This window comes from Pelobates fuscus, chromosome 9 (genome assembly GCF_036172605.1).
Source record: "Pelobates fuscus isolate aPelFus1 chromosome 9, aPelFus1.pri, whole genome shotgun sequence".
NCBI classification, from domain to species: domain Eukaryota; kingdom Metazoa; phylum Chordata; class Amphibia; order Anura; family Pelobatidae; genus Pelobates; species Pelobates fuscus.
Genome location: NC_086325.1, coordinates 135,938,546 through 135,950,867, shown reverse-complemented (window position 1 = coordinate 135,950,867; position 12,322 = coordinate 135,938,546). Strand labels below are relative to the sequence as shown.

The 12,322-nt window shown below is 39.0% G+C and overlaps 1 protein-coding gene across 1 annotated transcript in view; it reads left to right on the top strand.

Moving 5' to 3' along the window:
* DDX31 (DEAD-box helicase 31) overlaps positions 1–12,322 on the top strand; it is a 68,618-nt gene that overhangs the window by 18,943 nt on the left and 37,353 nt on the right. Inside the window, exon 14 of the mRNA XM_063432488.1 lies at positions 7,460–7,519. Coding sequence (XP_063288558.1) covers positions 7,460–7,519 — 60 coding nt within the window. The remainder of the gene's footprint in view (positions 1–7,459; positions 7,520–12,322) is intronic.

Here is a 12,322-nt window from a genome sequence, read left to right as displayed (position 1 = left end):
CCTAAATATAAGATAAGGTATTCAGAAAATTGGGCAGACTAGATGGGCCGAATGGTTCTTATCTGCCTTCACATTCTACGTTTCTATCCATCTTGTGAGTGTGAGAACAGTAGCACAGACTGTATTTCCCTAACAATATTACGCTATTTACAGCTCATTTTTGTAGATCTTCAGCTTTATCCCTATCATGTGTGATTTATTAAAACCATAAAGGCACAACTACACTAAAAAAATTAGATGCTGCCAAACACAAAATAATTAATTAATCTGCAGTCAGATATCCTGAGTTAGGGAACTCTTTCCAGAATTGCAGAAAACCATCTGTGTGCCTTTATAAGCACTCCTAAGCAGAGTAGATAGTGGGAACCGCACTCAAACCCAGCGGCCACGGGTGCTCCGGATCAGGACCAGCAATCCCAGAATCATATGTAAAAAAAAAAAGAATCACAGGCACTCCGAGTTCTAGCCGCAGGCAGTTTTATTGTAACAAAATGCAACGCAACGTTTCGACCGTAAAGGTCTTTTTCATGCTTTACGGTCGAAACGTTGCGTTGCATTTTGTTACAATAAAACTGCCTGCGGCTTGAACTCGGAGTGCCTGTGATTCTTTCTTTTTTATAAGCACTCCTGGCATTTTGATAGGCTGAATTTAGCCCAATCATAATTCAGTGTTGAGTGGGGCTCCCAGCCACTTCAAAAGGATTCTGTATTATTATTGTCCGTCATGAATGATAGGTAAGATGGAGGCAGTATTGGATGGATATAAGTCACAGCACTTCTTGTTGTATTTGCCCCCCTTTCAGGTGTGTGGTTTAAAAGACGAGTCTTCCTTGGTTTTCTTGCCTGGCTATTTAGTAAAGTGAGAATTCAAATTTAAGATCAAAGTAGTTAACCCCTGTCATGACATGTCATGATTCCCTTTTATTCCAGAAGTTTAGTGGAAAAATGTCTCAGTCAGCTATGCTTTCATTTTGGCTAATTTTCTTTGAATTCTCACTTTGGTAGATAACCCTGTTACTGGTTGCGTGCACCAACACATTGTTAAAGGGATTCTATAGTGTAAGAAATTCAAATCTGAATTCCCTCTACCACCTCCCCTCTCTGCATGTAAAGGGTTAAAAATCCCTTTGTGTACTCACTCCCTTTTTCATTTCATTTGAGGAGAGTGCAAATGCGCATGCGCGGCAAGCATCTTAGACCCTACCAATCAGAAAGCATTTCTTTGATGCTTTCGTATGGAGATTTTACTGATGTTGGATGTCCTTGGGCAGAGCGTGAGGACGTCCAGCATCAGTTAGGATACCAAAGACGGCAAGACCCCGCGCAGCTGCATCGCTGGAAGTTGGCTCTGCAGTGCTGATGGTGTCGGTTGGAGTGCTGGGAGTCCTCAGTGAGCACTAGGCGCATCGATTGGCGGAGGTACTCAGTCTGAGTGCCAGCGTTCCGTCACAATACACTATTTATATCACGCTGTTACAGTACAGGTTCATTCACTGTTTATATCACGCGGATGCAGTTCATAAACATACAATGTTTATATCACGCAATTACTGTACAGTTGCATACACTGTTTGTATTATGCAGTTACAGTACATACACACACACACACACTATTTTTATATGACACGGTTACAGTACACACACATACACTATGTTTATATGACACGGTTACAGTACAGGTACATACGCTATGTTTATATCACGTAGTTACAGTACATACACACACACACACACTGTTTATGTGACACGGTTACAGTACGGGTACATACGCTATGTTTATATGACATGATTACAGTACGGGTACATACACACTATGTTTATATGACACGATTACAGTACGGGTACATACGCTATGTTTATATCACACAGTTACAATATAGGTACATACACACTATGTTTATATCACGCGGTTACAATACAGATACATACACACACCCACTGTTTATGTGACACAGTTACAGTACGGGTACATACGCTATGTTTATATGACATGATTACAGTACGGGTACATACACACTATGTTTATATGACACGATTACAGTACGGGTACATACGCTATGTTTATATCACACAGTTACAATATAAGTACATACACACTATGTTTATATCATGCCGTTACAATACAGATACATACACACTACATTTATGTTACACGGTTATTGTACTGGTATACACACTGTTTATATCACGCAGTTACAGTACATACACACACACTATGTTTATATGACACGGTTACAGTACGGGTACATCTGGGGTTGCTGTGTCTCTCGTGCAGAGAGAACTTGCTGGCATTTTGGATCTGGACTGCCCGTATGGGTGGGACCAGTCTGATATGCTTCAGATATGTTCTCTCTGTAATGGCACAAGATGGGCTAAAACCAGCTTGAGTTTTGAGCGGGGACCCCCACCGAAGGGCAGGCTATTTTAGTTGCTGTCCGTTCTCAGAATACTCTTGCAACCTGTTTTTTGCTCTCCATACACACTATGTTTATATGACACGGTTACAATACAGGTACATACACACTATGTTTATATGACACAGTTACAGTACGGGTACATACGCTATGTTTATATCACGCAGTTCCAGAACAAACACAATGTTTATATGACACGCTTACAGTACGGGTACATACACACTATGTTTATATGACACGGTTACAGTACGGGTATATACGCTATGTTTATATCACGCGGTTACAATACGGGTACATACAAACTATGTTTATATGACACGGTTATAGTATGGGGACATACGCTATGTTTATATCACGCAGTTACAGTACATACACACACTATGTTTATATGACACGGTTACAGTACAGGTATATACTCTATGTTTATATCACGCGGTTACAATACAGGTACATACAAACTATGTTTATATGACACGGTTATAGTATGGGTACATGCGCTATGTTTATATCACGCAGTTACAGTACATACACACACTATGTTTATATGACACGCTTACAGTACGGGTACATACACACTATGTTTATATGACACAGTTACAGTACGGGTATATACGCTATGTTTATATCACGCGGTTACAATATGAGTACATACACACTATGTTTATATGACACGGTTATAGTATGGGTACATACGCTATGTTTATATCACGCAGTTACAGTACATACACACACTATGTTTATATCACGCGGTTACAGTACGGGTATATACTCTATGTTTATATCACGCGGTTACAATACGGGTATATACGCTATGTTTATATCACGCAGTTACAATATGGGTATATACGCTATGTTTATATCACGCGGTTACAATACGGGTATATACGCTATGTTTATATCACGCGGTTACAATATGGGTACATACACACTATGTTTATATGACACGGTTACAGTACAGGTATATACTCTATGTTTATATCACGCGGTTACAATACGGGTACATACACACTATGTTTATATGACACGGTTATAGTATGGGTACATACGCTATGTTTATATCACGCAGTTACAGTACATACACACACTATGTTTATAGCACGCAGTTACAGTACGGGTATATACTCTATGTTTATATCACGCGGTTACAGTACGGGTATATACTCTATGTTTATATCACGCGGTTACAATACGGGTACATACACACCATGTTTATAAGACACGGTTACAGTACGGGTATATACTCTATGTTTATATCACGCAGTTACAGTACGGGTATATACTCTATGTTTATATCACGCGGTTACAATACGGGTACATACACACCATGTTTATAAGACACGGTTACAGTACGGGTATATACGCTATGATTATATCACGCAGTTACAGTACGGGTATATACTCTATGTTTATATCACGCGGTTACAATACGGGTACATACACACCATGTTTATAAGACACGGTTACAGTACGGGTATATACGCTATGTTTATATCACGCGGTTACAGTACGGGTATATACGCTATGTTTATATCACGCGGTTACAGTACGGGTATATACTCTATGTTTATATCACGCGGTTACAATACGGGTACATACACACCATGTTTATAAGACACGGTTACAGTACGGGTATATACGCTATGATTATATCACATGGTTACTATACTGGCACATACACTTTCAGAGTGATTTCAAAATGAATTTCAAATGTTAGGCCAAAATAGCCAGACTGAAAATAGAATTGATTTGGAGAATATTCGACCTTCAATTTGAAATTCTCTATTAATTCACTTTGAATTACTGACACTTTTTAGTTCAGTGAATAAACCCGTAAATTTAAATCCCGTGGTTACTGTCCTGGTACCCGCACGGTTTATACTTCATGCCTGCTATACAGCTATATCTGTGATCGATATAAAATTACATATGCATGACACCAATGTCCATAATGGGATCCGTACACCATACGGAGTGGGCGCACAATGGCTCTTTCCAAAACAGCAGGTTTTGTGCTTTTTGCTCTGCTGGAAATGATCTCGGGCTCTTTTCTCCTCACCGCCAGCGAGCATTTGTTTGTGCTAATCCTCTCCCGACCAGCTGCTAGGAGCCACACAGCAGTGCTTGCTGGCTGCCTCACAGGGAGGGCAGGGCTAGGGGGGCAATTAGTTCTTGATGTCCTCACATTAGGAGCATTAATGAAACTAAACAGGGGACTCCCAGATGGTGGCAGTCCACCTCACATTTGAAACAAATTGATAGAATCCTGCTTTTCCTTTCTTGTTATTTTAGGAACTCCCTCTTTGTCACGCCCCCGGTGGCTGAAAGGGACATGACTAGTTTGGGACAAAGCAGAAAACGGACAAGTAACCAGATCTCTTTAATCTTCCCTGCAGGGGATAGCGCAGGACACACGCTGCGGTTTCCTTTAATAAAACACCACAGGCGTCTTATTACTGAGACACGCACACTTCTGATTTAACCCTTTAGATATTGGTCAACTCAGGCCCAGCACTCAGTCAATTAACCCCTCCAATGCTGCTGTCAGGCTGATTTTTTTTTTTTTTTATATGAAAAGTCAGCTTAATTTCTTTAAAATATTGGGATTAGATTGGATTGCAGCTATGGATTCAGATGAATCTGCTTCTAACAAATGGTCACGTTCTGAGAGTCATAGATCTATTTGATCATCCTTCAACAAGCGTATAACACCTTGATGATCACGTAAGAGTTTGTACTTTACATGTGTATATATACTCTATTCACTCTTGGGCTTCAGTAATATATATATATATAGAGTATTTCAGCTACCCAAGCAATTTCCTGGCTTATATTATAGCAGGAGTGTACGCTTGTAAACTGATACTTTATGTGGATTACTATTTATGATCCTTTGTATACAATCGGACATTCATTGATACATATATTTCTGATCTGTATATTGGCATTTCCTTTTATTGTTGAATTTTAGCAACTGCTTACATTTTTTTCCCCACCTTCCTCCCCCCCCCCCCCCCCCACGCACTGTTTAGTAGATTAACCACTTTACCAGCATATATATATATATATATATATATCGACTCCTGGTTTTAGGTCTGAAAATTTGTTTTCTTTTCCCTGTATACCCTATCTGACTTTTTTTTATGGCCTTGCTTGATTTTGATTTTATTATTTGCTGCCTTTGTGGACGAGAGCAGGTAAATCTTTAAGGCTCGTTCAGAACCTCAATAGAAGTACCTGCCTAATATTTAAGACTCGCATGAATTTTGTTCACTGAACTGGGAATTGTCTGGAATTGATCAACAGAATTGCAAATTGTAGGCCAAAACAATAGAGTAGGTAACGTGATCTGAGATTTCTGCATATGAAAAAATTGCCAGGAAAAAAAAAACACCAGGACACCGTTGCGCCAAATGAGAATGGTTATGCAAATATTATAATCAATATTATAGAATAGTTGTGTAAAAATGTGACACTGACATTAAAAAAAAAAGCATACGTTTGTTTATTATTAACCGATTTTTTTTTTTGCCATACAATTCTTCGCAATCCTGCCATTACTTGAATTGTTCAAAACTTTGTATTTAAAATGTTATCATTTTTGTATAATTTTGTTGTTACTTGCAAAACTCGTTTAGATATCTGTATACAGACCGTAATTGGTGCAAAAGCAAAAATCCAGCCAATAGATCATGCTTACTATTGTATATTATATAGTATATACATTACCCCTAGTCTTCACTATAACCCCAGGCTATGTTCACACTTGTCATTTTTTTTAATGTTTTACTTGTTCTGATCCCTAACTCTCCCATTGGAACTCACCCAGTTAAAAAAAAACAAAAAACTTTTCCTTACTTTTTCCCCTAATTGGGTGTAACCCCTTAAGGACACGTGACATGATTCCCTTTTATTCCAGAAGTTTGGTCCTTAAGGGGTTAATGTATATTTGCCACTCACTCGCACAACAGTACATTCATTTATACACAGGCCAAAATAGTCGAACTGGGAGCTTAGTTCGAGTAAAGCAGTATGTATGCACAGCTCACTGGAGGAGGAGGTTAGAAACTCAGTTACCTTATGAGGACAATAGCTCTTTAGACGTCCTAATCAGAATTGCTTTTTGGGGGATTTGGATAAGTTGATGTATCCTATACCATTGCTGTATTTAGTCTGATATACATGGATCACCAAATACACACAAATAAATATATATATATATATATATATATATTTTAATTTTTTGGGGGGGTTGATTTTTGTTTTTTCATTTGTTTGCCCCAAGTATTTGGGGTTATATGCTGCTCCATTTCCAACCGCTGATCCAATTTTTCAGGATTCTAACGGTACGCTCCCTGATGTGGCTTTAAGCCAGTAAACAGCTTAGTTGTACTGTCCCTTATAAACCCTAGAGCACCACGGTTTGAAATTAGACTATTATCTCAAGGTCTAATTAGACCATAAGTTACTTGGGAATATATTTTTTCAAACCAATGTACTCATTTACATTTGACAATTTGACAATTGAGAGACTCTAAGCTACCGACCAAAATACGACCACTATTTTAATATTAAATGGATAGGATCATTTATGGGTAATACATTTTAGGCAACACAAAGCCTGCTGGTTTACCAATTGGATCATTTATACACCTATCCTTGACTATCAAGTGTTCACTTCCTCGTTATTATTATTATTTTATTATTTATATAGCACCATCACATTCCGTAGCGCTGTACAATGGTTAAGTGTTACATGTTGCACTCGCCTTTTCTCAGCCTATCTACTTATTAGTACCCCAGAGGAATTTCTCTGAGGAGAAATTCTTTATTTTCTCTATTCGATGTTAGTTTGAGTTTTTCGGCCTACAATTTGAAATTAATTTTACATTTCTGTCAATTCACACCTCATTATTGAGTAACACTGATTCAATCACGTGTGATAGCTTTGATAGAAACGTGTGTGTTTTTGAGTTCCTAATGCTGGTGGTTCCGTAACGTTCTAAGTATTTTTCACAGTCTGTTTGTGTTTCTATTCTAACTTATAGGAGAGGACAGAAGTCTTTGAGCAGTTCACACAGACCAAAGCCGGCATCCTGCTGTGTACGGTGAGCATCTAATCATCTTGTGCACCTTCACTCATTGTGAAGCATTTCAGGTATATCCCAGATCACAGGTGGCCACCAGTGTCCCTTTAATTATACCACCTGTTACTAATGTAGGGCTCTGATTAGCGATGGTGTTTGAAAGGAAGTGTGGATGGGAGGATAATTCTGCTGTTCTGGTAGAAGAATGAGAGACATGATGGGTATGGTGGTGACGTAGTTTGGTTTTAGAAAGAAAAAGAGCTAATATGTATTTGTGTAAAAGACAGGTGAACCTGTCCTACGGGTTGATGAATAGACAGGATTATCTAAGTATGGATGAAAGAGGAAATTATGAAACCGAACGGCGATTGTGAATGCACTTAATATTAAAGCAGGACGAGTGTCTGTAATGGAATGATCTGATTGTTTGCAATAAAAGTGGGCAAGAATTATATCCTGCAACTCTCACGATGCTTTGCCAGAGTTAAGATCTGACTTGATTTAGAGCAAATAATTGTAGACGGTTGGCAGCATTAAAACTTTAAAGTTACTGTAGACCGAATAACGCCATTCGTACCGGGCACCGCAGTGCCGAAGTCAAAGGCCTTACCACCTTGACCGCGACCTGAGCTACTACACGTGTACTATAACCTGTCACATGTCGCTCTATGTTATTTATTCCTGTTTCTGTTCTCTATTAGTCCATCTGTGTTATCTAAATGAATATAACTTATTATAGTGCCTAAGCCCACACCAAGCCAATTTAATTTAGCTGAATTTCCCTCTACAACCAAAGCGATTACTGCTCTTGCAGGTATAATCTGATTGCTATTTCAAGCTAACTTCACCCGCTGACACCTGCTCCCTTAGTTGAGGATGTCTGATCTATGTTTATACTATTTACCATACTTACTTTATACAAAATTTTGTGAAATGTCAGGTGCACTTTTCTTATGTTTGCTATGTATTAAGAGCACTGCAAAAATAAAGATTTTTTTTTAAAAAAAGTTACACTCCAGAACTCTAAAGCACTTTAGCTTGCCAAATTGCTTTGTAGGAGAGTCCTCTTTTTTTTTTTTTTTTTTCATTTAAAAAAGCAAAATAATGCAGATTTCAATAGTTATTGGCACTTTGATAACTCAACCATAAAAATACAGTGTTGCACTACAGCAAGAATCAATGGCTGATCAAAAAGATAGATGATGCCGATGGATCTTCATCTCCCCAATAGGGCACATTTAATGTAGCCTATTATTACGCTAGTCCAATGACATCAGCTGTCTGGCAAATGACCACTGCCAAAGCTTGGAAGGCTTCCAGAATCTGATATGTCTGTGTCTCATAATTTCAATGAGGTATTTGTTTGGATAAGCAGATATTGTTTAACTGGTTTGCAATAATGACCTTGTTAAACCAAAGATTTATATGAATACGTATTTAAAGTATTAAAGCTTAAGTATTAAAGCAGTGTTATCTGCCATTTAGGAGTTAAGTCACTTTTGTTTCCCTTTACGCAGCCCTGCATGAAGAAAATGGTTTTATTTTCAATCAGATCTTAAACTTACTTTAGAAGTTTGTATATCCTGCCCTGTAAATGTAACTTTAATCTCACACACACAGGATGCTTCTACATGGTCTAGAAGGCTATTAACAGAGCAGGAGATAAGAAATTCCAAATTACACAGTATGTGCAATAAAGGAAGTTTAAATGTTAGATCTCGCTTTACAGGAAGTATTGAGGAAGGTTGTGTAAGTCACATGAAGGGAGGTGTGACTAGGGCTGTGTAAACAAAGTGATTTCACTTCTGAATGGCAGAGAATGAAGCAGTGAGACATCAGGGGCATGAACTATGCATTTAACTGTTTTTGAGTGTCCCTTTAAGCACTTGGCAGTTATTCTGATCCTCACTTGCTTGGTTTTGTGAGTGGGCCTGTCAGTGGCAACACCAACCCAGATTTACCCTGTACAGTTTACAAACGAGCTTATGTCTATGATGTCAATCACTGAAGGGGCAGGCTTAAAGCCACGGCATGTTTAAAAAAAATCATGCCCTTATGCGCATTATTGTGCATGGAGACAGGGACATGAGGACCTCCTTGCATTAGAACCATAAATGATACAATCTGCATAAGTGGTTGTGTTGCTTGGAGTTTCCCATTAATATATGCTCAGCACTGTGGCTTAATATGCAACGTAAACAACAAATTATTTATTCTTTTAATTTTTTTGTTTTTGTGATTAATTGCACTTTTTCGTAAACTTTCTCATATAGATGGGAACAATCTGTTCTAAAGATAATACTAGCTACTTGCTGTGTTTCAGCACATTAGCTTCAAGCAGACTCCTGTTCAGACAGAAGCTGTGTAAAGTGACTCATTCAGCTGTTCCATAACTACATCTTCTATAATGCTGAGCCCCGTTTTCGTTCATTGGAGAACTGCATTTTATCAGCTATTGCCTAAAAGTATTGGGAGTTATAGCATGGTTTCAGGTTATGTTTTATCAGGAATGAGAGTTTGAGATGTTCTGTTTTTTTTTTTAAGGTATGTCGTAGTATTGTTGTGTTTTATTACTTAGCTCAGTAGAACTCCTTTTTTGACCTTGGAAACGGCTGAGTTGTCACTACGGATTGAATAGACGTGGCAAGCATAATAGGTATGCAGTTTGTACATCAACCTACTGAGCTACCCCACTGGCAGTAGTGAAGTATTTGTCTTTAAAACAGATCTCACCCATGTGAAACCTATTTTCTCTCTCTGTTGTTGTCAATTATCCATTTGTGGGAACTCGCACTAAGTATACCCTAATCAAGCCTTGTTTTCTGCGCAACCCCTCCAGGTCAGCAAAGTTAACACTCCACCATGTGCCTGACCTATGTCGGTCTACCTGCTATTGTACTATAACTCCAACTACTGCCAGCCATACTTTAATTAAGCTGCATTGCCGTTATAGTGGTGCAGATTACCCATCTTAGCATGTGGTGTAACAAGGCTTTGTCCAAGTCATTTATTGATATATCTCAATATTCAAATTCTTTTGTACCCCTGATTCCTCATCTTTGTGGCGCGGTTGGAAATGTGTTTCTTTCGCGGGAATTTAATCCTATTACGGAAATGAGAGTAATGACCTTTGCTTTTGGAAGACTTAGAAGATAAGAACATATCGGGTGCCAAGCGTTGGTTGCCCTCCAGCTCAGCTGGCGAAAGGACCGTTCTAGATTTTGTCTATACTTTTTGGCGTGGTTGAGATGGCCTGTGTATCACTGTCTGCAAAGAAAGTGCAATGAGTACAGTAACTCTGTCCGGTCCTTGTATGTCCTTCATCTCCCCTCCACTGGCAAGAGACGATTGCGTTTTAATATCTCTTCTCCGTAGCTTTGGCAAGCTTCAACAGCAGCCAGTTTGTGCCCGCAATCTCACGGCAGCAAGCCTGCTGCATTCTACAGAAGGCTGCACAATTAGCCATCTAATAGTGGCAGCTGTTGATCGAAGAACGTGTGAAGCTTAGTGCGTCCTACCCACCACCAACTTGTAATTTACAGCTATCTGGAGTAATTAGTGCTGGAAACAGCTTAGCTGACTGAAGACTGGAGGAGGGCCTTCCTTTAACCCTCTCCAGGTGCCAGGTAAACAAGCGACGATAATCGCACATTAACGATCCTGTAAAAATTAGGTGGCTTCATGTGGTAAAGAACTTTATTATTATTATTATTATTCTATAATTGTGAATTTTTCTGTGGTTAGATACACTTCTAGAAGTTTCAAAAGACTATTGTGATCGTAGTGAGGGAGCAAAGCAATATGTTTAAATTTTGTTTGAAATTGGGTGTACATATTTTTTTTTTATATTTTGTGTATGTGTTTTAATATTTTTGTATTACTTTTAACTCCCTAGAATTTCCGGAAAAAAAATTACAATTAAATTAATCCATCTCATCCATTTCCAGTGATTTATTGCAAAGTGTATTGTGTAAGCACGTGAGTCCCGTGTCAGCAATAACTATATTTTGCTTTTTGTGAAAATAAATAGTCTTGGAAAGTTTTTTTTTTTATTTTTATTTTTTTGTTTTGAATTTTTGGTTTGTTTGTCTATTTTTTTTTTTTTTGTTTGTTTGTTTTGTTTAGTGTTTTGGAGTGTTTTGGGGTTTTTTTTTGCCCTTTTTTGGTGTTCAGAATCTGGACTGTAGTGGGACGGGATCTGGAACATAAGTAAGATCCGGATCCCACATGCTCCGATCCCAGTGTTCATGAGACCTGGAAGACACAGATGGGAGTCAGCTTGCGCATGTGCCCGCCTGTCAGCCGGATTAAAATGACTCATTTATTTACCGTAGAAGCTCACTAAGTATGGCAGCTAACAGGGTGAGAGGGGGCTTTCGTGTCTCCACCATAGAGGTAAAGGCAGCCTTCCTGGCCTGCCAAAAGTAATTATTGCCGAGCATGGAGAGCCATCAGCAGGGAAGCCTCTCCTGTTGTCACGGCGACAGATTGGGCTGCGTAATCAAGGCAGGCTGAGCGGAGCGCAGGAGGCCAGGAGTCTTGGCTGGAGTCACCGTAATATGGCAACACGAGTTAGCGTGGCTGAGTAAACAGCAAAACATTTTCTAAATGACCTTTTTGCTTCTCCTTCTTCCCTCCTCTTTGCACCCGCCCTAAAGATGAGCTGTAGAATGGCAGGCTGCCAGGTATATAGAAGGTGGCGGCCCTGAATACTGCTGCAGTCAGGGATTAGATCAGTGGAAATTAATTTCTCTCTCTCTTTTACCCAGCACTGATCCTGCAGCACTGGCTCTGCGTCTTTTATAGGTAATTTGAGCTTTTTGG